At 37.8% G+C, this 27461-nt stretch overlaps 1 protein-coding gene across 8 annotated transcripts in view; it reads right to left on the bottom strand.

Annotated features, from left to right (window-relative positions):
* The window catches only part of LTBP1 (latent transforming growth factor beta binding protein 1), a 204593-nt gene that overhangs the window by 96460 nt on the left and 80672 nt on the right, over positions 1–27461 (bottom strand). For all 8 annotated transcript variants that reach the window (XM_075748916.1, XM_075748918.1, XM_075748917.1 and 5 more), the window contains 2 exons: positions 13970–14194; positions 10349–10626 (listed from right to left, as the gene is read on the bottom strand). In XM_075748916.1, the coding sequence (XP_075605031.1) occupies positions 10349–10626; positions 13970–14194 (503 nt within the window). The remainder of the gene's footprint in view (positions 1–10348; positions 10627–13969; positions 14195–27461) is intronic.

The following is a 27461-nucleotide window of genomic DNA, read 5'->3' as shown; positions in this document are numbered from 1 at the left end:
AAGGATGGGAGCAGCCAGGAGCATCCTCTGTCCCAGCTTCTCTCATGAAACAGAGCTTTTGGCACCAGGGTGACTTAGTGAAGTTATGGTTCACCTCTGTCCATCACCCCAACATGGGGTAGCACCACTTGTGCTTTGAGCCACATTTTAGGATGACACGTGAACAACGTAAAGAACAGAGTGGCCAAATAGGTTAAAAGACTGCTCAGTTATCGTGTAACTTTAGGAGTCTATTTTCACACTAACCACCTGCAGAGGGTCTTGTGACAAGTTTCCCCATATTCCAAGGGGTGAGAAACAGTCCTGGCGTGAATGGTATTTGGCTGTGTTAAAACAGTAAAGTATCAAAGCAAGTCTCATCTTTCAGACGCAGGCCCAGGCTTACACTATGGGAACTCGCATCTTTCAGGCTGTCTTGTGCTCCCCTGGCTTGGGCACTGGCAGGATTAGTACGAGATTGACCATTTCTGATCAGTCAGTCTGCTCTGTTTCCAGAAGCAACTCTTGGCCTGGCACTTCACAAGGGCTATCAAGATGCACAAACAGGAAATTCTGCAGAGCTCCCTCCACTGTGGCAGCTCAGCTGTTTTCAAAACTGGAACTAGCTCTTCCAACTGCCTCTAGCTAGATGATATACAGATCTTGCTGCAGTTCCCACAAGCTCAAAAATCTTTCAACTGGAGAGTACTCATAACGTCTCCTGCAAGTGGCTGCCTTAAAGCCTTAGAGAATCCATGTTACATCTTTACACAATGCTGGTTTCTCAACCCACATCCCAGGTGAGCATGCTCTAGGAAGGACCATTTTACTTTACAACCGCAGCTATTCAGCAGTTTTACTTTATAATTACAGCTGCTCCATTCCTTTCCTAGAGCTGGGACTGCTTCTTCAAAGAAAGAGAAACCACTTATTGAAGTCGTATACTGTCAGCTAAATTAATTTGTACTTGACTTCTCCCCCGGCTTGTGCCTCAGTTTTACAACTCTCATCTCTCTGAGAAGAAGTGGGAGGAATCAAGGCTGGTGCTGCACCTCCCCTTATGATCTCAGAAACGGAGCATTTGGGCAGCAAGGCACATTACCTAACACCCAGTGTTCCTCTGTAAGGTCACAAGCCTCAAGGACACATCCCAGCAGCTTGTATGTGTCAAGACAAGACTCCACTGACATGAGAGCCAACATGCCATCATGAACTGGCTGGTTTTTTTCTTTTTCCCCAGAATAGAAAAGGTGTCATTTAACAGTAGTAAATTAAAAGCATATAGAGCAAAGAAGAAAAAAAAAAAAGAGAGAAAGGAGGAGGAGGATGGACTAAAGCCCACTTTTAGTTTAGGTGTGGTGCTACAGCATTTGCTCTCTACTGAAAATCATGATCTCTGTGGTCATAACTTTTTCAAATTTCCATATAAAAACCATGAGCAAAAATAAGGATGCCAAAGTCTGAGTCATCTGGCAACTGTGGTTTGTAGTCCTGTCAGTAAAAACTGGCAATGATTAAAGCTGCTGCTCCCACTGCCTCTATGGTGAATTAAAGCTTGAAGAATCAATGATAATTTGGTTAACTTCCAGATCATTGTAGAAACTGGCCAGCGAGGAAAAGCAACTGCCACATGGGGCTCCTAGTGGTGTAAGATCTGTGTAATTTTGGAGCTACGCATCAGAAAAAATGACTGCTCTGCAAAGTCCTAAGCCAAGCAGAAACAGAGAGCTCTTCTATGGCTAATAAACCCTGATTTCTCTGGTACATCTAATAGTGCTTCAGATACTTTCAACACTCATGGCACTGCACAAACTGTTTCCTAGCCAGCTACAATTACTTAAGATGCTCCTTCCTTTCACAAACCCTAAGCATCAATGAACTGAAGCTCTGTTTCTACAGGTCTCAAAAATTTTTAGGTAATTTCTATCCACCTCAAAAGTGTTATCCACTTCCTACTACTGAGAAGAATTCATTAGTTCTTCAGACAGTCTGTTCTAGTCTCTGAGTCACAAGTGACTGGAAAAGTCACTTGGGGGAATCCATAACTATTTTTAGTTTGTCTCACCATTCAACACAACTCCAGCACATAAGTATGAGCCTAAAATAAGCAGGGAAGCTAAACACAAGGACAGAGCTTGCACTATGCATGAAGATGATGCCATTCCCTAAGCTTAGGCTTACACTTTTCTATCCATCATCCACACACATTTTAAACTAATCTAGCCTGTATTCCTGAGGGCTTCTGGAAAACTCCTTATAGACAGAGAACAGATTTTCATGAATGATACATCTGTCACAAGCTTATGATTTGGAGATAATTCTTACTGGTTCAGAAGGCAAAGTAGTCATGAAGGATTGGTATAAAAGAGCTCAACTGTGCTGAAAGAGGCTCAGCAGTAGCAGCAGTATGAGGCACACATGGTACTGCTATAAAACAAAGTTCTTCCTGGGTAAAGCACTCACAGACACTGAAAGTATTGTTTCGAATCCACATATTTTTCCCCATGCGTGCCTGGGCTTCTATGCCAATATTTTATATAACTGAAGGAAGTACTGAATATTCCCCCTGGTAGACGGAAATTCTGGCTGACCCTGTGCTGGTGCACAAAGGCCACCCAAAGCCACATCACCTCTTTGTTCCTCTGTCCAGGCTCCAGCCTCCTGCCCCATCTCCACGGTCTTGGAGCGCTAACAGTGCTTGAGTTGTGCACTACCACCAGGGTTTCATGTGTTTTCCAATGCCAGGGAAAAGGAAGGATTATATGCTCAAAATCCCTCTGCTGTAGCAGTAGAAGGAATTTATTCAGCTCCCTGCAAAGTGCGGTAGATAGCCCAGTCTGGCAATTAGTCTACGGGCAGTCACAGAGGATTCTGGCCGAGGAACCACAATGTTTCCTGGGACTCCCACTCCTGTGTGACCCATCTACAAATCCCTGTCACAAGCTGTTAGTTAAAACCACAATATGGGCATAAATAAAGGAGTGTCACATGATTAACTATGATTGAAATCGATAGGTGCTTTGCCTGAGTTAATAGCTAATGACTCTGGGATTCAGCTCAAAAGACTGCATTTCACATACCACAATAGCAGAAGTGAATGGATACACTGTTTAACTTTCTGTAAACTGTTCAACAGGCACAGGCCTTGGATTGTTGCTTTTTTTTTATTCCTATAGGCACAACAAACAGAGTAAAAAACCTCAAAGTTAATATAACATATTACTGAAACAATTAACAAACACACTTAATTAGCTCACTGACCAGTTGAATGACAGGTTGTTACAAATGAAGAGTATTATCCTATGTAGCACTGGCTCACTAACAGGCATTGTCTCATAAGCAGAGGAGAGAAACTTAAATACTTCCAGACATTCTAAAAGAACTGGTAAAGAATTTGTTTTGGCTTAAGCAGAACATTCTTCATAGGCAAGTAAAAATTATCCAGCTTTCTTCTATTTGAGTAATTAAAACAATGTTTGGTGTTTTTGGTATCCGATACATCTTTAATCTTCTGATATTTCAGGGTATTGATCTTGCAAAGAATCTATTGCGAATGAAGCATTAATCCTGGAAATGAATCCACACTGATTTCTGACAGTCTATTTGTTTAAAAACTTCAGAAGCCAAACCATGAGCTTCAAGGAATTCCAGACAGTTATTTTATTTTATGAGATGGTATTTTTAAGACTATTCTAAAGAAAAAAGGTTTTAAAAGTGCTCTAAGAGAAAAAGTATGAACCAGTATGAAGCATATAATTTTACTTGTATCATTTTTCCTGCCTAAAGAATATAAATAGGGAAGTTCATTTCATACAGCTGTCAAAAAATGAAAATACCTGAAATTTACCTCCATAGGAAATGTTTTGTTAAATCTGAGGTCCAACAGGGATGTTTATACAGTTGAATGAGTAACTTCAACTGGCATATTACTACTGTCATCACCTCCAGACTACATACAGTATGATCATATTGCATACAGTAGTATCGATACATTAGGTTATGCATTAAGAGCTATCAACACATTTTGCTCCTCTGATTTCTAGTTCAAAAACTTTGATGCCTTTATATTTCCCATCATGAAAAACTCAGTGATCTAATCCCAACTCCTAAAAACTTCATGTATATTCTCAAAGTTAAGTACATGATCAGTGTATGCCCTTGTATGAATCAAGTGAAGTAAAACTTAATGATTTGCAGTCAGAATCTTTACCATGATACAATGTCGACAATTTCTGACCTTTTCCAGCTGCCACCTATCACTTGGCTTTTTTTGTATTCTACCAAGTCTGACAGCAGAGAGAAGGGTGTTGCTCAAACCAAAACAAAGGTTTCCTGTAAAACACATTACTGAAACACAGTATTAAATAAACTATTTCCGCAGAAATTTATCCCACTAAAGATGCTGATTAACTAACATCTGTTTATCAGATGTACTTGTTATTTATCAGAACGAAGCAGCATTTGAAACACATTTGAACACATATGTGTTTTGATCACACTGAAAAATGGACAGGCCTTATAATTTTCAATAAAGTCTTTAACAGTGTTCACCATTAATGTTATTTAGTTTTATTTTTTAAAAAATCTATCAAAATATGCTTCTATTGTCTGCTATAGGTGGTATATTTTGTTTTTCTTGACAAAGTATTATAATAAATACACCAAATGTCACTTCACAATACCAGAACAACTCTAATTCAGGCATCCTTCTCAACTGAGCTGTAACAAGTATGGATCTTTTCTGCAACACCTTTCAAAGTACTTTGCAAGAGAAGCACAAAGCATCATTCCGCAAACAACTGACAAGTGAGCAGAGGAACAGACCCCCCAAAAACTGCAACCTGGAACTGACCCAAATTTAAAACACCCCAACAAAATGAGGGGATGAGAAGACAGTATTTTTGAAATTCTTTCAGTGAACATTTTAGCGAGTAGTCCAGCTCCTCTGAGCAGTTATGCCTGAGGAACAGTGAGGAGGAATGAACAACCATGGGCAGACATGGCTTCTTAGCCAGCTTCTCTTCTGGACATTTTGGCTATATGTTGCCTTCAGTCAGGTAAGCAACCTCAGTATCTGTCTCTCTTTAAAATAACAGCTCTTTAAAATTTTGTTCTTAAATTATAGATGCTGAGATCATCAGAAGTCTCCTTTGGTAAAATTGATACTCAAAAATAACTGCTGAAGAGAACAGCATTGCTTGTGCATCTAGTCAGAAAGAGCCTGCTTTAGAGAAATTTGGAAATACCAGCTTCTCCAATTTCTTGCTGCTTTGCAAAAAATGCCTCTCTCTTTACAGTTTAGCAAAAAAAGAGACCAAATCAAATTTAGAAAAAAGACTTCTTTAGCCAAAATACCAAAATGCAGTAACCATAGAAAAACACATGAATATACTTAAGTAGATACTTCAAAGTGATCTTAAAGGGGGAAAAAAAAGTGGTGCTTAGTTGTCTTTATATGAATTTTGACAGATAAATTTTGACAGATCTGCATTCTTTTCTCGATTTAAATGCAAAGCAATCATATGCAAAATTAACAGGACTCGAGATTACCAACACAATCTTTACTAGGTGTACCACTGACACTATAGAAGTATTTTGGGAAATAACATGATATTCTGTATCATAATAAAGGCATTTTTATTAGAATTAAAGTGAAATGCAGCTGAAGAGGAGGAATTAAAGAGGAGAAACATAATCTTCCTTATTTGCTTGCTTTTTAAAGGGCTTAGAGAATCAATGGTCTAAGATGACCAACTCCGTGGATTTCAGAAACACAGAACTACATGGCTGTAAGGGACCTTGCAGGACAGACACCATGTCCAGTCTCCAGTGTTTGGAGGCACCATAACATACAGTGCTCTCCACAAATCTACTGTTCTCCATCTTAAGTGGGATTTTTGTCCCACTGCTTCCATTGTATCTGTTTCCCAACATCAAGTCTCTATTTTCTCAACATCATTTTCTATATACAAGGTTCAAGTTCAGGTGAAGGTTTCCTATATTTTTATGACAACAATAAGCCTGCAGCTTAACTGCTAGTTTATAATATATCCTGCAAAAATCTTTTTGGTACTAGGAAAGCATTTGATGAACCACAACTTTTGTACGTGACATATCATAGTAAGCTATCACGTAACATAGTAAGCTATCCTGGAGCAATCATCGTTAACATCTCCCAGAGGAGAAATAATTGCTAAGTGTTCGACTCACAGAAAAGAGAGGCAACCAGGAAAAGTGAATTGACTTGAGTCAAAAAGCCATCCAGAACACTATTTGATCCTATATTACTTTCCCCTCCCCCCCATATTTACTTTTATAGTTGCTCTTTCCACTTCATTTCCCAATGCTGAGGACACTTCAGAAAACAGTCACAATTGAGCAACACATACATACATGTGTATATATATTTATGAAAACATACATCTTTATCTATTCTAATTAAACTAGGAAATTTCATTCCTCTAGCCCTCTTCTCTCTCCTCCTGTCCTGTCCTTCTAAGCTTGTAGATTGACATCTTTTCACACACCTTTTAGTACGCTTTTCTCATGGTTGCTGCCTTTGGTTATAGTCAATTATGATACTACAGACAACTAAGCGAATAGGAGGTCTAGAAGAATTTCTATGATGTTAATTAGGAGTGATCAGAGGCCTAAGAATACAACCAGATTCTTCAACTATCTGTACCATAATGCCCTCCAAACTTCAGTTCAGGGTGGCTCCAGTTGCTAACTTTAACAGTATGCGCTCTGCTGGAAACGCACGGTAGAAAATACGCCCTGGCTGTCTTGGGATTTGAGTATAGCAACTACCCTACTGTTTTTGCAGGACTACTGTTTTTGAACAAGATACATTAAAGGAATTAACTAAGGTGGGGTGAGGAAGAATGCATTGGGAAATGAAAAATATTCCACAGAAGGTTGTGAAAAAAACCAAAGGATTAAAATTAGAGGACCTGTAATTGAAGACCAGCTGAAATTCAAAGAAGAAGGAGAGAACAAGAGATGGAGAGAAACATAGAATGGTAGACATTACACACACACAAAACCACAGTAGAGATTCTGATACTGTTTTTATCCTGTGCTTTTAGCCTGGACCAAAACTAAGTTCAGCAAAGTCTTTATTAACTTGGTAGATCTGCCTACAAGAGGCCACACACGTATCCTTCCATCAATCTGTTCTATAGACAGGAAAGTCACCTCTGATCTCAGGATATTTAATAAAACATTTCTGAAGCCAAACATACAATCCACCCTGTAAAAAAATGTATAAACACTGATGATTGTTGAAAACAGTATGGATATCAAAATTATCCAGCATAAACTCCAGAAAGCTGTAACACATTGCTACTAATAGGGAAAGCTCAGTTTAGCAGCTTGTCTGAACAAATAAAGAGAACCCTCATATTTAGCAAAGCAAATATCAAAGAAACAGAAAACCAAATTCTTTAAGAATAGATCTATTTAAGAGGGAAAAAAGTTTTTCCAGTTCAAGGTATATTTAACATACAAATAAATCACATGCATTGCATGACCGCAGGAAAAACATTAACATTTCAGTTTCAAATTTGAAAGGTGAATGAGTCACTTCAATCTGTATTTAGGCAAGGTCTTAAATGAATGCTCTACAAAATGCCACAGTAAAACTCCAATTCTAAATTGAACCATTAAATTAAATAGCAAAAGGCCTTTGAAATCCTTACTATGCTCTTCTCCAAGACTGACACTGAAAAATCAATGAAATTTGTAAAAAAATAAGAACATGCATTATTCTAAACTAGGAGGCACTTCCCTTTCTTGAGAGCACTGCAAAGACACATTTTTCTAGGGGAATACTGAAATGAAAAAAACCCATTATAAAAATTGGAGATTGAGCATTTAGTAGGATTCCAAGTCAGGTATGAGGGCAATGCAGGCATATTTCTCCTTTTCTCCCCCTTTAAAATGAGCATGTTACTGTCTTCTGGTGAGCAATGAGGAAGTTTTAGTTTTTAAAGCACTGTGAGGGGCAGATGTGTCAATGTGAAGGGCATGCATAGGACACTGCAAGTTTGGATATGTCATTCAAAATACCTCATTCATTCATGCAGCAGAAAGAACAGACAAGAAATACACCAAGCATAAGAGGTAAGAGATAAAAGATGCAGCATCCGCTGCCAAATCTAAGATGGAGGAAAGAATTTTGTCTTCCCCTATATATGAGTGCAAACAGAAATGCAAATAAGTAATAAACAACTATTATTACAATTATTTCCAGCATTTTATGATTGTACATTATAATGCTATGTTAGATCTCTCATTCTTAGGAAATACAGCGAAATGGTTGTTTGACACAGGCCCTGCTTCATTTTGCCATGTAAAAATCCATGAACTTTCATTTGAACATGTGCTTCAACACTTGTAAAAGAACAAATTCAAGGTTTTACTATTCCTGAAATAGACAAGCATGAAGGGTTCATGCCTAGAAATTAACACTGTGGATCCCAAATCACGCATTCAACAATTACCAAACACTGGCCTTTAATGTTCCATACACAAACTTAACTCTGGTCTTCTAGAAATATTTCTGGGGCATGATGACATTTAAATTTACTCCTTCTATAGCATTTTTCAGAATGAATTTTTTTTTAAACACCCTCATGTGATGACCTAGCATGAGCAGGTTTTGGACTCTTTACTTCCACAGCAATGACTTCTGAAACTAGAGTTAATTATGTCACTAGTAGGAATGCTACAATACTCTGTAGAAGCCAGTCACTGAAAGGAAAAGAGAAAAACATTTTACAAGAAAAAAAGTCAGTTCTTTGGAGCTGAGGGAGGATGACCGAGGCTACGGAACTGTGATTTCAATTTGAGGTTCCAGCAGGTAATTGCTATCACTATCCTGGGATCTGCCACCTTCGTTATCCTCACCCTGCCTCTGACAGCATCCTGCTTCTGCTCCTGTCTGTTCCCCATCACTGATCCTCTCCAAAGCTGCTCGCCCCTCTGTGAGTGAGGTCTCTTCCTTCTTGCTTTTTTTTCCCCCTTTTTTTTTCTTTTTTTTTGTTGTATGCATGCTGCTTGGGAGCCATGAGAAAATTTCCTTGTTGTTAGTTCTAATGCTTGGCATCACAGCATTCACTGACAGCTAGAAAAAACATATGTAAAGGATATTTTACTCCAGTCCTGCATTTCAGAGGTGACAGGTGCTGTGCCTCTGAGGGGAAGACAGACCATGCTCTGTGCAGGTGAAACCTTTGGAGAATTTTGCTGCCAACACCTATCAAAAGTTTGTGGAATATATTGTAAATAGATATGTTTTTAGATGCTTGAAAATTGGTGAACTTTGGGTGCATGTTACTGGAAGGACCAAAACCAGAGTGACCTTTTTGATAAATTTAAGCTTCTACTTCAAAGCATACAGATGATCCAAATCTTCATTGAAACAGTTGTAAATTATTTTTTTAGCCTGAATAAAGCAACATATTCGTACTCTAACATCATCCCTCAAAACGAGTGATTTTTCTGAAACCTCCCACAAAATTTCAGCCTGAGGCATGCATGTAAAAAAAAAAAAATTGATCTGAAAAGTTAAATTTTGGCAAGGTGATAAGCAATAAATAACAGGGTCTTACTAACTTTTTTACAATCTCTCCACAAATGCATTTTTTTGTCTCTCCATATATTTACATATATTTGCAAATATGCGAAAATGATAATGCTGTGTCACTTAAAGTGCTTTCAAGAGCTGAAAAAAGATTTGCAATTTTGAATAGTCATATGTAAAAACTGACATGAACATATTATTTTAAACCTAACTAAGGTTTTAATGCTCTAGCAAACACTCAATCAGCTTTCATGATTTTTCTACCCCATTCAATGGTCACATTTCAACAGATTCAAAACATTACCCTACCATACTGTAAAACATATGAAGTTGCTGAATAGGAACTTCAGTGAAAACTGCAACTCCTTGAAAAACACTGGCTGTTGAGATACACGTGCAAAAGCACTCATTAAACCAAAGGACAGTACAAGCTGTGGAAGATGGTGTAACCTTAGCTGCTCAATCAGGAGAGATGGAGCTAGGATTTAAGTCATGTTTTTGAATTTGGAGAAATAGATTATAAATGGAGAGGTTATGGCTAGAATAACTGAAATCAGAACATCAGGGATCCAAATACACAGAAAATAAAGATATTTGCTTGAAGGAGAAGAAGGTTCAGAAGAATGTTACTTTGTAAAACATTTTACAGTCCATTCTCACAGGAATTTTCTGGAAAAGAATGTCAAATGCATCCTTTGCCTGTTATTGGTGAAGAATTTTTTAATTCCTTTATGATATTGTTTTAAAGCTATGTGTCTCAAAGCCTTAGCAAACGTTTCTTACCTGTGTCCCAATAGTCTCCTGGAAGCAGCGCCCAAGCTGAGTTTTAACTGAAACAGGAAACATATGAGGAATGGGTTGTTGATTTGTGTAAGTAGTATGTCCTTTCTGGGTCTTCTGATACGGAAGACCTTGGTAAGAGACCTGTGGATGTCCTGGCTGAGGTACTTTCGCTTTTTGTCCTGTTGATGTGCTGTCAATTCTTGAAACTTGATGGATCTGAACTGAGGCTTCAGGGGGATGTTTCACGTGGATATTCACTATGTTAGGAGGGAACTTCACTAAAATAAATGAAGGAAAAACACATTAAAATTGGTAATAAAATATGTCAAAAAAAAGATCTTAGGCACCTCTAAGGCATCTCTTTTTTGTACATTAGAATTTTTATAGAGTGCCTTGAAGTGACCAAAATACAAACAAAGCCCAAATTTGGGGGTTAGAGAGAAGGCTGAAAGAATGCATAGAGTCTCATTCACAACGCAGAAAATGAAAACTCTTCACACAGGAAAGAACGACGTTATAGCATTGTAAAGACTGCTACATAAACATGGATGTCCAAATTGGCTGGTGTGACATTAATATTTGTGGTCATACTGTGTAATAAGAATCCCATTCAAAGTTCCAGAATTCAAACTCCACTGGGTTATTTTTGGATATATAGTAAGCTTTATTTTCTTTTTCAGATCCATCATCTTTCTCTGGAACACAGAAAAAGCTTCAGATTTCATCCCTTCACCTTTATATACCTGCCAAGTCCTGAGTTTGCCCCTGCAACACTTGCCAGCATCTCAACCATCTAAAACCACCACTCCCTTCATTGAACTTTGAATTCAGGATTTGGCAGATAAAGAGGGAGGCAATGTTTTTCAGATACTTCCGTTTTTAAATACAGTTGTAGTTTTAAGTCTGGGTATACAGATTGAGACCCTCCAGTCAACTTAATGTGCACAGAACTGTTTATGACCCTCAAGCTTCTTCTCACTGAAACACAAAATGCCCTTTAAACATGTAGCTCAAATTATTATTGGGGGGGCAGGGAGGAGAGGTGTGTAAAAAGTTTTATAGTTTGTAAGCTGCATAACAAAGTTAGCGTTTACCATGTCTGGCTGGGTCTCTCTCATCAGCAAGTACTGCACAGATTACTCGAGGCCAGCCAATCCATTAGATGTAATACCCCTTCCAAACATCAAGAACCAACTAATATAATTTGACATATTTTCTCTATAATACATACTAGATTGTTGAGTCTTCTGAATTGTCTCCTTGCCTACAGGAGGCCAGACTGTTCTGTGGAACTTGATAAGGCATTTTCAATTCTTATTTACAAACTTCAACCTCACAGCTCCATTTCCAAGGAAGCACATTTCATTTATTTCAGCTGCTTTAAATTGTATTATTTTGATATTTCACATTATTTTCATTTCTCTAGGCACATTTTCAGCATTAATTGGTCTCACATAGGAACTCCTTAAAAAAAACCCAAAACTTATTTTTACTCTGCCCTGCATTGTTTCATTTATGAAAATCTTCAATATATTGCAGACAGAAACATCAGGAATAAGGTAGTAGAAAGTCAGCAAAACATGGCCTCAATGGCTCTTCAGATCTTGTCTGTTGCAGAAGGCAAGCAAAATTTATTGCTACATCAGTTCTGTTACAGGTAAACCCACAAGGAAAAGATTCAGCATTACAAAAAGAAGCACTAAGGCCCTTCTCAGGCTATTAGACTCGTTTTGCAGGGCAAGATAAGACAGCATAGTCTGGCTGTGAAAATAACAAACCTCACCCCTACTTACTATCATGCTTTTTTATGTATGAAAAGGGAGTCTTTCAACTAATTTCTCCAGCTGCTAAAGAATATATTAGACCTCAAAAGAAATCACTGATAGTTCTGCTTTAATCTATCAGTCCACCTAGAGATGTTCAGATGCTGAAAACATCAAATTTAGGCTGGTTCCTCAGATGTAATATTATTACCACAATCCTCTCCAGGTCTTGGATCACTGCCTAGATGTGCTGATTAATTTTTATTTCTGCCAGCCATTTCAGGATGAACTGTTTTATTCTTTCCTTGAAAGAAATGAAATACTCCTCTCTTCACAGTCCAACATCCTCATTTGGGCATGGAAAGAGAAGAAAAAGCACTGTAACTCCTGATGGTTCTGATGAGGACAAGAAGGTCAGGAAAAAAAATGTTCAAGTGGTCAGATTCTTTAGCAATGAGAAACCTATTGTGTATTTTAAGACAGCAACTCTAAATCTGATTAAATAATATATTAATTATATTAATTTATTCACTTATTCCTCCCCCCTTTCCCCTTTTTTTGTTTAGAGTCTGAAAAGTTCTGGGGAGCTTTAGGGACTAATACTCCAACATGTCAGTGGAAACTATTTCCCAATGGACTGGGTAGCAGTCCCTAGAAAAAAAAATCCATTGAAAAGATGGAGCAGATACTTAAAAAGCATTTATAAAATATTGTTTTTCCAGAAGGATACCATCAACACTTCCTTCACAGCTATGTCCCTGTCTGAAAACAGAATTACTACATTAGATTATATTTATTACAAACATATAAATAGTTTGGCCTCTTTCAGCAAAGTTATTCAGGAACTAGTTGCCAACAACTGAGTCTCCTCACATCTTCCCCCCCTATACTTTCTTTTTATTTAGAGGTAGCAATCTTGAAGAGATAATCATAAAATTACCCTCAGGAAAAAAACCCCAAAACCCCCCATCGATCTGGCAATTCAAACAAACAACATTCACACTAATTCATATGTTGTAAAACTGAATTGCAGGAGTTGTTCCAGATGGACAGGATCGCACCCAGATAAAATGCTACCTAGAGTCACAGGACACACAGGAAACAAATTCAACACTTCTCTTCAAGGTCATCAGAACTTGTCACCTCACAAAAAGTATGAGGGGAAATGGAAACCTGAAGCTGACTGAACTTTCTTTGAGTGGGCAAAATCTGATTAACATCACAGCTTTTATTGTTTCTGATCCTCTGCCTTCTTCACAGCATTAGCAATAGAAATCCTTACCATTTTTTTCCTATGATATTGATATATGACCTGAACGAATGCTATGTTTAACTGAATCATATGATGACCTATCTTCACCACAAAATTAACTTATAGGACTTTACCAAATGATATAGCAAAGATAAACATGGATTGTATTTTTGGTTTTACGATAGATTTAAATTTTCTTATGTTGAAAAGCACTGTCTCTTCCCTCTGCTATTAACCATAGAATCACCTGCAACTTTCTATCTAGCTATACTGCAATTTATGGACTCTGTTCAGCCATAATCATTCTCTTTTTGAACAGGTCTACACTCCCGGAAGAAGTCCCCTGCATTATCCTTTTACTCTGCAAGCTGCATTAAATTCCACCATAAAGCGAAGCAAATTTACTTACGAACATTTTTCAATAGCACTGTTATTTCTTACTATTTCAGTCATTGAGCAAAATACTTTCCAGTCATTCTAGTGAGCTCATGATTCAAGTTGATTCAAACTATGTAGACAGATCACTATTGTTACTGGCTGGATACCCAAAATTAGTTGTTAAAATCAACTCCAAAGGAAAAAAATATCTGTCAAGAAAGAAATTACCTTTTACACCTTGCTGTCCAGACATTGTCAGTGGTAAAGTATGAGTAGAGTGGACAATTTGTGATCCTACAGCCTTGTTCACCTGTTGTGGGTGATGGTACAGTTTTGGAGTATTGGCAGTCTGCACAGGGATCTGACAAAGTTTACCAGTGTAATTAGGAGGGCACTGGCATTTATCTCTAGAACTGCACTGGCCTCCATTCATGCATGGAAGGTGGCAAATAACTGAAATGAAAACAGAAAGAAAAATATTGTTAATGACTTGAGCTTTAGTATTATCTGACCACAAATCACACACGTTGAGGAGGAAAGGGACAAGGCTGGGTCCCTTTGTTATTCCAACATCTGAGGAATGACTACCCATCTGACATGCGATTTTGATTGCTTTGTGGTAGAACCACTTCCCTTCCCCTCCTTGTGACCTCTGCCTGGTTCACATCTTCTCTCCATGAAAAGCACATTCTTCCCTTAGAAATCCCAGCTACTTTATTTCATTATGCTGTTAAGCAAGATGCTAAATTAATGTGGTGCCTGGCTGCACCTCTTATTCACACTTCAGTACAGTTACTCTTAGTCAGCCTCCCATTTCTGAAAAACCTAGATAACCTACAGTTCCCTGGAAGACTAGGGAAAAACTCACCAGAGAGTACTGGTGACAGTACTGGGATAAGTTTTCCATTTTCACTGTAAGCTTTGGTTGTTCTCTGGAAAACCATGTCTTACTATGTATGTAGATTTTTGCTTAACATTTATCTCTCAGATAAAAGAAGCTAAATTGTATACCCACCCATGAAGATCATAAAAATACTGAGAGATTCTACTCAAATGATTTCAGAGACAAATTCCAAAGTATTAAAATATTTTAACTTCAATATAAAGACATGGGTAATTACTTCTGTGTCAGCTAGTACTTCCACATTTACAGTAATATAAATTATCAGATGAAACATGAAAAATGTCAACATCAAATTAAAAGTATTTCTTAACTCAGAGATACAAACAGTAATAAACATGATTCAGCACTCTCTAAAAATATGATGCAGGACTTTATAATCAACTGTAATCTAGCTGAGTTGTCAACGTTTTCAAGAACTAAATGATGTAAAAACAACAGGAAAAATTACTGTAGGTTTTTGTTCAAGACAAACTAAGTTCATTTTTTCAGAAATCAAAGATTTTTGGAGGAATAGCATACAGTATCCATTTGTCAGCTTTAAGACAAGATTCTGATGTAAAAATAAATAAATAAAAATCTAGACTTTACAGTAATTATAGCATTTTGCAGGATTGGTATTGCTCAGTCTATATTGAATTACAATAAAAATGAGAAACTGTAGATACCGCAAGGTAATTAGGAAACCAGTTTATTCCAAATGGTGTAATCTCTGGACAACTGCAGCCTATTGCTACTATTAATATCATAAACCCTCAGTATTGGAAAAGGAACCTTGTGTGTTGTGTGTTGCAAGAAGTAGGACATTCGGCAGTCCAAGGAGTTCCAACCCAGCTGCAGGAAAAGTGCTCAAGAAACAGTGCTCATCACAGAGCACCCTCACATTGTATTGACAGGGTCTGGAATGGTGACGCCTGATCGCCAGATAGGTCCACACACAAATGTAAACAGCCAGAATTGTTATTCCACTCCACTCTGCAAATGTATATTTAATATTTTTCTCATCTTATCTCCTATTTTCATTTCATATAAACTGACTGAAAGTACTTCAAGCTGTAACACTGTACTAAAAAGCCCGGTTGACTTTGGAACGCTATCCACAGCAGCACAGGTTTCACTTTTTTGTGAAGTATAAAAGACATCCATACAGAACTGCTCTTCAGGACAAAATTAAGGATTTTTGACTCCAACAGTAATAAAAGCATGACAGCTATCTCTCTCTCTGGTACCATTTCTCCCTGAGCAGCCACAAACGAGCAGTTTTACTGTAACGGTGACAACGTACAAAGAATGTTAGGTACTTGTAAAGATCTGCCTGAACAAGGTTGAAAGCTAAGGTGGTTTTCATAGAATGGTTTGGGTTGGAAGGGACCTTAAAGATCATCTAGTTCCAATGCCCCTGCTGCGGGCAGGGACACCCTCCACTAGACCAGGTTGCCCAAAGCCCCATCCAACCTGGCCTTGAACGCTTCCAGGGATGGGGCATCCACAACCTTGCTGGACAACCTGTTCCAGTGCCTCACCACTCTCACAGTAAAGAATTTCTTTCTAACATCTAATCTAAATCGACCATCCTTCAGCTTAAACCCATTACCCCTTGTCCTGTCACTACACTCCCTGATAAACAGTCCCTGACCATCTTTCCTGTAGGCCCCTTCAGGTACTGGTAAGCTGCAATTAGATCTCCCTGGAGCTGCCTTTTCTCCAGGCTGAACAACCCCAACTCTCTCAGCCTGTCCTCACAGGAGAGGTGCTCCAGCCCTCTGACCATCTCCGTGGCCCTCCTCCGGACTCTCTCCAACAGCTCCATGTCTCTCCTGTACTGGGGCCCCCAGAGCTGGATGCAGTACTCCAGGTGGGGTCTCACAAGAGCAAAATCTTTTTCCTGCAAAAGTACAATGAAATAGTGTAAAGTAGCATTAAGGGGACAGCACTTTGGTGCTTCAAAGTAGTAAAGTGAAACAAAGGCAGACAGAAATAGTCTCACTGAGGAATTCCTTGAGTGCAAGAAGCCTATTCCATAGATTTTCTTCCTGCTCCCTCTGGCCTTGAGATACAAGGTAATGTGCAAAATCTAGCTTTTAAACAACATAAACATACCCAGTATTTCCACCAAAATAAATTAATAAATTAAATAAATTAATTTCTTCCAAGCTCCTGTTCCTATAAAGCAGCTGGCACCTGGATGGCCACATTATGTGGGTGTCTCTACATTACAGGACGCTCTTCAGGCTTTCCTCTCCTGCAGAAGCCTGCTGGGTAACCAACGGGCACGTGAAAAGCTTTGCTTTCAAGCCAACAAAAGTTTGTGCTAAAATACTGATAAGTAAGATACGAATAGAAAAGAGTTCATTCATGTCACTCTTCATAAGTCTTTGCTGTGGATATTTGCACAAACAACTTGTGCAAATAAGTGCAAATGCTACTGAAAGCTCTAGTTTGAGGTAAATAATGAAGAATATTTAATTTCTCAGTATTTACATAGAACACAAAAATTCCAAGGTGCCTACATTATCATGTGCTGCAAATCACTCAGTCAACTGATTTATGTGCAGATATATTTATTTACATCTCTTGAAGGTCTGGCCTAATGTATGAGGAATGAACTTTAAATGAGAATACATTAAATCTATTCAGAGAATATTAAATTCTGTAATAAAAAAATTAAAAATTCTGAAATATACAATTGTAAGTTATACTTAGTCATGTAAAAACAAATATGATGTGATCGCCAGGCTAAACTGAAAGCTTGATAATCTCAAATGGCAAATATTATGAGAACTTAAAAAACAAAAAATGAAGAATGAAACACACTGAAATAAAATATCAGATAATTTTAAATAGGCATAGTGAGCTCACACATGCTATTTACGACGTTTCCTCAGGTCGTTTATGGCCAGGAGAAAGGGCCATTTGATTATGACATTGGTGCTGGAAATCACAGGCATACAACTTCACCAGAGCTGGAATTACACACAGACCATTTGAGAAAAGTGAGTCGAAGCAGGGGACAAGCCTCCAAAAAGGCAAAGGAAGGAAACGCTACTTTTCCTCAACAAGGCTCTGGGAATCTCAGGTTAACAAAGACGAAAGAGCCCTGGGGAAAGGACCACTTAAGATAGTAACAGGATATAAAGCCAGGGTATGTTTGAACAGCTCAACTGATGAAAGTTTTTTGTTTTGTCATTGAGGTTAAAGAGCTTAAACAAACAGAATGGCTGAACACTGCCAGAGGCTTAGGGGACGTTCCTGACAAAAACCAGACCCATGTGCTCAGAGAGACCATTAGAAGATGATGGGTTTGCATGTATGTTCACAACTGGCATTCAGACTAAGGGTGCACTGGAGCCTGATTCTCACTGGGCTGTTGCCATTTCCTCTGAAAAGAGAAAAAAAAAAAAGGACATACAAATATCCATTATGGTGTGAAACCCTCTAGCTGCTCGGAGCCTGATAAAAATGTGGAGATAGGTCTGCACAAGACAACAAGAAATTTCAGTTCACACATGGATATCTTATAAACAAATCAAAGAAAGTATTAATGGACATAAGAAAGGCAACAAATTCTTCACTCAGATCTGCTGTAAACCAAGTCTCTCAACTGTCTCTTAAGGATCAGCCAACATATGATTGAACAAATTTAACGATTTCTTAATATACATGAACATTCATCCTTTAGAAAGGTTGAGAAAGGTTTAAGGAATTACAAACATTTTAAGTAATCTTTTCATACTTGGGCAATTAATTGGTAATAACAAGTTTTGATTTCTCTAGCATCCAAAGGCCTTAATTCCCCCCAACCTGGCACAGCTTGTTGGGTATCACTGTTCAAAATGAGCCAAGCAGAGAAGGTGTGTCGACATGCCCCCACAAGGAGTCTCTGAAAGGCTGAATGCACAGGAAAAAAGAGAACATTTGCAACAAGTATCCCGATAAAGCTGCCATGACTATGGGTTGGAAACACAAGAATAGGGCATGAAATCATCAACAAAGAAGCTAGGAAACCACTGATACACAGTTTGTCCATGTAATTACATCATCTAATTTGTTTTCAAGATACTCAAACAACCTTGAACAGCTCCAGATAAACTAATTTAATCAAGTCCAAATGTTTTCATTTAATCAAAATAATGTGTAACAAAACAAATTCCAAGCACCTAAATCCTCCTAATCCTTACAAAATAGTCCACACTTACCCAAACAAGCCCTTAGGATGGATGGAAACTCCCTTCCTGTACCAGTGCTGAAGAAAATGAAAATGGGTTTTGAAATGTTCCTCATCTGACTCTCCAAATTCTTCTTCTTTTACACCTCAGGGAACACATGAGTTTCTGTCTCACTTTCCCTTGCCACTCTTTGCCTTTTCTATTTACATGCTATCAGCTATTCAAGTGTAAGCACTATTCTATTACATCAACAGGCTCTCCAAGGAAAACCTTAAACTGCTCATTAGATTACTGTATTTCTACTAGATACATCATGAATCGACAGATTAATTTTGTCTCTTGAGTACTACACAGTTATCCAGCATTACTACATGCCCCACAGCTGTTTAGGCATCTTTCATCCATGCTGTTACTAAGCATATAGAAAGTGCAGGGACTAGAACGCAGCTCTACCAAGCACAATTTTTCACAGGAAAGAAGAGATGGCATTCACTGAGGGGAAGCATTGCTACATGCAACGTTCTTGTAATGTAGTGCCTCTAAATACCATATGGTTTAGGTAAAAGTTGAAACCCAAAGGTGCTATATACAGATCTGCACAATCGCTCTTAGTTCTACTTTCTAATTACAGAAACTCTTAACAGTAACTCACAAAAGGCACAGAGGCATGAGCTACAGTAAAGACGCTATTCAGACTCTTCCCTATTTCCTTACTACTTTTTTTTTTTTTTTCTGATTATGTGTTTCTAATTGTCCCTCAATTTCCTTAATTTTCTTTTTTTTTTTTTAAGTAAGATTAAGATAATCTTGATATTACAAACTTGTGCTTTTGGAAGCAGAGGGAGAAAACAAAAGCAACTTTTAGTGGCCTTGATTTAATAGTATAAAAGCTCTACATTCACCTCTGAATTTATCCTAATGTCTGTGTTTTAACAGCTTTTAAGAGAAACATTCTACTGCAACAACCGAACACAATTTCACAAAGTAAATCTGATGGCAAGAGCTCCAGCAGCAGATGAAAGACGCTCTTTTCTGCTCACCACTGAAAACAGCAAAGTGATGCCTTGCTCATGTGAATAGTCTAGTTACCACCCACAAATCCCTTGTTACGTACCACTGCTATACACTGATCCAAACAGTGAGGACAGCACCAGATTTGGTTCCAGACATAAGCAATCCTGTAGAAACGGCTACTCTGCTACTGCTGAGAGAGCAGTCAGGGTGTGTGACAAATGGCAGGACTGAGGGGGGGATAAGCCTCTCCATCACAGCACTTTTAAATGAAATCTCTAGTATTCAACAAAAGAAGAAAAATGTTTTGAGGCTCTCCTCTGGTTTCCTTTATTGAATGCAACCTTGTGCATAAACAATGGCTTAAGTATGAGGCAAGAACTCAGGCAGATTAATACCCTGTAATATTCATAATAACATGCAATTATATTTTGAAAGATGTTTGTAAAAGTAAGAGTGTTGCTGGGAAATCAGTCTAGGAAAGGTGGGTAGCACAACAGCGAACACTTTCTCAGTTGGGTACACCAAAAGGATACAAAGTAAAAAACACAAGGAAAGAGTTGTCACATAGAAATCTCTCTAGTAAATAGTTTCATTTGGTTTATTACTAGGTTAAGTAGTTTTAAATTAGCTTACACAAATATAGATTCCCCCCAAATAGCATTAATTTAAACATCTAATATTTTTACAACGAATAATTGTAAATTAGTAGGAAAGACAGACAATAGAACAATACAGGTAAGGGGCATACTTCAAGAACATCTTTACTTCAATGTACATTTCTTTATTATTGGAGGCTGTTTTTTTCAGACTTGATGAATATCATTTGTGAATAAGAACACCAAAATGCAGTTTGTTTATATATATTTTCAGGATTTTGTTTCTCCTTATTCTGTGCTTCTGTAGTTATAACTATGATCAACATGACAATAATCAAAGCTGTTTGGCATGTTGCTTTGCATATGAACTCCCGAGTCTTAATCTTCTGAAAAAATGCAGTAGCCACTTCAGTGGGTGCATTAACATTCACATTTGTTCAGTGAGACAGAAATAAAGCAATGAAAAGTGTTCAGAACTGAAAAAACCTACTTTATGCCTTTCAAGGTGGTATGTTCCATTACGCCAGACTTCTGACCAGAAAGTGATACAGAGGAACTAGAGTGAATGTGGTCCCTTATACTGTCACCTTATCAGTCACACTGCATATCAGTAGACATGTAAATATTATAATAAGGATCTTATCAAACAAATTTTCACTCTGAATGCTGCAACACATTAACAAAAATCATCCTAAAAGGCTGAACATGATACTGAAGGCACTTCAGAAGTTTCCTCTGGAAAGAAAAAAAAATCTGCAAAAAAAATTTCAAACACAAACCTACCTCAAACCTAAATGGTATAAGAAAAAATAGACAGCTACTGAATTAGGTTCTCAGCCCTTATGAATTAACATGGTCACTGAGTTCATTAGAATTTTTTTTAATACTTTTAAACTATTATTACCAAGGGATCTTTAACAAAGTAAGGCATCCCCACTTGGGAATGGGATCACAAGTACTGCTGTTTACTGGGAAACCAAATTATTGCCAAAATAAACAAGCTTTGTGGTGTTATTCCTGTCTGGATCATGCACATTTTTGGGGGTGGGGTAAAAAAAAAAAAAATCAAAAAAAAATCAAGAGAGTTAGCCACAAAGAACAGTCCTGAAACAAGTTTAACACTTCCAAAATATAAACAATCTTTTCTACCTATAAATGTTACTTTCTGTAGGTAATTTTTTTTTTTTCACATTTTAAAATTATTTTTTAAAAACCCCACAACACTAGAGATAAAAGCAGATTGATGACACCTCTCAGGAATTATATATAATCACTTATTAATGTCTTCCCCTCCTACAAAACAATATTAATGCTAAGCTGCATTGCAGGGGTCATTTTGTTGGTTCGCAGTTGAGTGCACGTGACATTTCGAGACTGTTAACATTAAAGATGTAAGCAAACATCAGAGTGCAAGGATGAACTCAACTAATAAGGAATCCTTGAGCAAGAAAATGAATCGCATTCAAGTAATGACAACTGTCTTTGCTCTGATCTAACCTAATTGCAACCACATTTGACTCTGTCAAGAAGACCAAAGCAGCAGGTTGCCTCTAAAAATCCCAGAGCAAGGAGATCTGTGTACATGCCACATACAGACGTACACACCTTCCTTTTACATAAAACTTCTTTATCCAGAAACTACTAACAAGGATACATGAGTCTTTGAATGATTTTTTTTTTTCTTTCTACAAAGTGCACCCTAAACTTCTAAACATTAATAGAACATCGTGCTTTTAAAAATGGTTTGCTTTAGGAAGAAGATAAACCATCCTAGAAATACATCCCTCATTGTATCATATTACAACAAAACAGATAAAATGCCCATATTTCAGTGTGAGGAATCCAGGCAGAACTATTAAGGGAAAAAGAGTTTTAGCCTCCATCTCCTGCCAATGGTGTAACACAGCATTTGTTTGCCAATTTCCAAGGACATGCTGTAAAAATGGTATGCCTGGGCCCTTTCTGAGATGGACTCGGTGTTGCTGAGGATGAGATTCTCATTTCCTCTACTTGAAAGACTCATTAATGTAACCTGAAGGCTACTTAGAGATATCTCTTAGACTGTGAAATTGAGAAATATTTTTGAAATCTAGTTCTGGTTGATCCAACACGGACCTACACTTTTAAAGAGGAAAGAACACTGTATCCTCAGAAAGCATGAAATTTCATCCTTTTGGCCCCTTTATTGAGATCACTATCTTGCATTTAACAGCTCATTTACTAGATGGTACCTACATCTACTTTGAAACCATCTCTAACCAGTATTTCTAGTTACTAACATTCCAGAAAGTCATCAGGAGGTATTTCTGTATGATGTACATTTGTCGGACAGATTTTTTCCACACACAAAGCAAATAGTTATCGAAACCTTCTGCTTTTATTCTATCAGCAATAATAATTTTATAAATGTGTCTGTCATATGTTATCTCCTGTACCACAACTGGGCTTCTCATATAATATTTACTTTCTACCCTGGAATATTTTTTTTTGTGAATTCTTTAACTATCCTTACCACCTTTCTATATTTAATAACCTTTAATTTATACTTATCACTTTTTTCCCCCCTTCCACTTGTCACTAGTGATTCCCCTCCTGTGTCCCACTCATCATTACAAAATCAGGTTGACCTTCCTTCTTCCTTGCTGAATCATGACTGAACACTTCCAAAAGTAATTCCAATCTTTTAATGCTTTTCCATATTTTTTTCCTCCTAATCAATTCTACTTTTAATTTTTCCTTGTCAAAGAATCTTTACTGAAGAAAAATCATATACAAAGATTTAGAGAAAAATGCAGGTAACTGAGGATTGGATTCAAAGTACTGTTCTTAGCTTGAATCTAGTCTCACGACTGAACTCAGTAGAGTTGAGAATCACTGAGTAGAAGACCAAGTAGTAGTCATTCAATCCACCTGGAGAGGCCTGATTTTACACTTTAAAATACGCTGCCAAGCATCCTGGGGAATTGCTCTTCCTCTCAACAGAAAAAAATAAATTCGCAAAAAGCCTTCTCTCTCTTTCACTCTCCCTACTCCATGAAATGCCATACTGCACATACTAAAAATTAAAGAAAAAAAAAAAGATACATTGCACTAAGGAAGCTCAATAGTTGTCACCATGACTATGGCTATTTGGTGATTTATCAATTCAGTTATTTTAAAGTTGCTGCATGTTTACATTTGTGAAGAAAAGCCTTAAAGATATACTATGTGTCTGTTGTGGCCATGACCATTTTCAGGCTGCAGTCATATCATTTTACAAAATAAGCTTTCTAGACTTTTTTCATAGACAAACATGCATTTTTATGCACTATACACATTGACTACATAGTGCCAAACCCAGGAACTACAGCAGTTGTTTTTTTAAATTCTGTTACAGATCTAGAATAATACATTTAAAATAAACAGAAAGGAAACACTAAACAAAGAAAGCCCACTCCTAGAATGCAGTCTAGCTATTCTCTTAATGTTTTCACTATTCTCACAATTTTGGAAGATGTATCTCTTTAAATGAAACCGTACTTCACTAGTTCTTCTCAAACTCCTCCATGTACCACTGTCAGCATGAAGCTTTAACAAATCATATAGTGCCTGAAAGCCTAATCGGAAGAACGTCTGTGATGCTACTTAACTCAGCATGTCAATTTCCAAGGCAGGCAAGTAGAAGAAAGCATCACAAAATCAGATCACCTACACCTGCAGACATTTTACATTTTCACATCTCCCAACAGCAAACTTACCATTTAAAATTCATTCCCTAACTCAGCTAGTATATACAGGCTCAGCTTCTGGGATGATCATTATCTCCATAAGTAATTGAGCTTTATGTGAGCTGCTGAAAGGCTGTCTAGTGATTAGCATCACTTAATGGTAGTGTTAACTCACTGTAAACAAGGTGGAGTAAGTGTAACAAATTAGGTATACACTAGAAAAGAACGACTGTCTACCTATGAAAAAAGAGAGAGGGATGATGTCTTCACTGGGGATGGAAAGCTGTGAGATCCCATCCAAGGAAAACCAGAGTCAAGTAGGTATTGCCTTAGTTCTCTGTCGGTACTGGAGTTGAACAAATTCCAACATCTCCATTGCCTGTAACCTAAGTTTCAACATGCACTCATATGTAGGTGCTGACATTTAAGCTGTCTCAGTCTACATGCTTGTCCCACTATGTTTGTTTTTCATTATAAAAGCATATCAATAGTGAGGTATCCGCCATTCTTTAATGGAGCCTACATAGTCAGCCATGGGACATCCTGACACTGAAAACTGGGGAGCATGATCAGATCATAAAGGACAAGGCTGCAATACATTTTAAAGAAATAGACATTTGTTGAGAAATACACATCTGCTAAGTGAGCATCATGATCAGCAAGAAATCCAGAACAAACATGCACAAGATCATTTCATTGTACTACTCCTACGTCTTCCTCAGTTTTAAACTCAGTACTTTAAAACACCTCAGGAAGAAAAGTTGGATGTTGGTGACTTGAACATGTGTCCACGAAGTCAACGAAGATGCATCTCATACGCCTCCAGGTGTTTCACTCATCCCTCAGTGTGGGTCCAAAGGGCATGGGAGTCTTGTAGGACCTGCATCGCATCCTTCCAAGCTCACATGATAAGCCAGCTATCCTCAGACCTGTCAAATGCAACCATAGGCCTGCATGCAGGTGACTGAAATGAGCACCATCTGACCAACAAAACTATTAAAGTGTTACAGTGTGGAAAGAATGAGATGGCTGAAAAAACAATATTAGAATATTCAAATGCTATCAGGAAAATAAAAGGCATGCTCTGTCATGGAAAATGACCTAAAGCTGTGAACTTTAACTGAATGTAAAAAGGGTATAGCAAAAATTATGGTAATTGAGAAATAACTGACAGGAGGCTTCTGGCTCACTAACAGGCATGATGCTCACAGTCACTCTTTGCTAAATCTGCTTTTAATATTCTCAATATTTGAGATGATTCAGACACTATTTTTTAGAGGCAAGGGGATAGACAGAGTGTTAAGGGATAACTCCCTCCTACCCTGACCATATTTGGTAAATCTATTGATTTTATTAGAGTTGATCCTGAAATATTGAGTATAACACAAGAGTTAGGCCTAAAATCAGTATACTAAGGAAAAAAACCCACAAGTTACTAGTTGCTGTTTATCAGGAATTAATGGCCAGTGTCAGACCTTTGATAATGATGCTAACACATACAGAAAAGCTACTTCAGGCTTTTCTTCAGATTTCTACAGTGTGTTGATATTAAATTTCATCTTTGGGCAAGACATATGCAACTGAAATAAAATCTCTAGGGAAGGCTGGGTTTGAAAGTGTAGCAACACTTTTTAAAACCATAATTCTGAAAACAAGTTCCTGCAGAATACAAAACAAACAGGTTGCAAAATAGTATGTTGCAGTATAAAGACTTTATAGGTATCATTTCAAGCAGTCCTGAATAACTTATTAATTGACATTGTCGAAGTGGGAACACTGAAATCAAGGTGCCCAGCGTCTGATGAAAACTAACCCTTCCTAAGTTCCCAGCGCTTTTAAGACTCATTCCTCTGTATAGCATGTGTGTGTCTAGGCATGTGTATTACTAATGTGTATTAGCTAATATTATAATGTTGACAGAGCAAGAATTCAACAGAAGGACAGGTAATAATGACCAACAAGCATCTTTATTGCTACAGGATCCTTCTGGGCTGTACTCTTCCCTTCTGGTGTCAGCTAAGCAGCATTACCCACCTTTAAGGACTACAGGATTAATGAATAACTTGATCATAATGACACTAAGCTGTTACTGCTCATGCACTGTTACAATCTGATGAAGTCACTGAACTGATCCTTTGCTCTGACATCATTCTCCTATCAGGCTGTTTCCAAAAAACATACTGACTCTTGCATGAAGTAAAAAAGTAGTAACACTCAGTAGTGTCAGGCAAAGAAAAGAACTGCTCTTACACCACGAAGTACTTGGTCACCATCAGACAAAATGGCAAAATGTCCTGAGAAAGATTTAAGCGATTGGTCGCGCCTCTGTTACACAAAGGCTCTGAAGACCACAGAAGCAGCAACACTGACACTGGCCAGAGACATCAGCATCCTTACCACTTCTGGCAAATGAATGATAGATGTTTAAGCTGAGATTCACCTCATTTAACCTGTCATGCTTTCTTGAGCCACCTAAGTTAGGAGTGTTGTTACCTGAAGTTTCCCACTCTGCCAGTGAAGAGAGGCTCGCCCAGCAGGCCATTCACGCCATCCATACGCCCAGCTGCCAGAAAGGTGTGTCTCATCACTGACTACTAGGATCCTGATTCAGGCACCTCAGTAAGATTTGGTGAGTGGGATGAACCCCCAGCCTTAGATCCAAAGGGTCTATGAACGCTGATCCACTGCATCCCATACCACAAGACATCCTCCAATGACAAAATTATGTTTAGAATAGAAAAAGGAAAGCCACAGAAACTGTAGTCATTACAAAAATTTCCGTCATTTCCAAACATTGGGAGACTGCTCTCTGATTATTGTAACGTTACCACGGTGCCCATTTTTGTGTGAAAAAGTTTACAAGAAGAATAAAGTAGGAATAGATTCTTTCAAGTGGATACCCATTAACATACAAATAATAGCTTGTAATCCAGACCTTCCTGGACTAGTTCAAAAACATGAAAAACATAAGCTATCTAAGATTTTCTGGCACTGTCGACATCACAAGAAATTGGAAAGTTTTCTAGGGACTTGACCTTGAGGAGGTGACACAATATGAGAATATTGGGAAGGATATTATTCAGAGTTTGAGTAATAAATTAGATCATAGGAGGCCAGTGAAAAGCAAGAGATTCAAATCCTGGAGTTCTGAAGGAAGAAAGGAGCAGAGTCAGTTCTAATGAGTAGGAAGGATAAAGGTTACTCTGCAAAGAATGTACAGTTGGAAATCCATTAAAAACCATACAACTTCAACACTTCTCATTGTGATTCTTGTAACCACCCATAATAGCTGTATAAATTGTTGCACAATCTGCGTAAACCTAAAATACAGTCAGC

The sequence above is a fragment of the Balearica regulorum genome, chromosome 3 (assembly GCF_011004875.1).
Source record: "Balearica regulorum gibbericeps isolate bBalReg1 chromosome 3, bBalReg1.pri, whole genome shotgun sequence".
Taxonomy (NCBI): Eukaryota; Metazoa; Chordata; class Aves; order Gruiformes; family Gruidae; genus Balearica; species Balearica regulorum.
The sequence above is the reverse complement of the archived record's forward strand: the minus strand, read 5'-3'. Positions and strand labels throughout refer to the sequence as shown.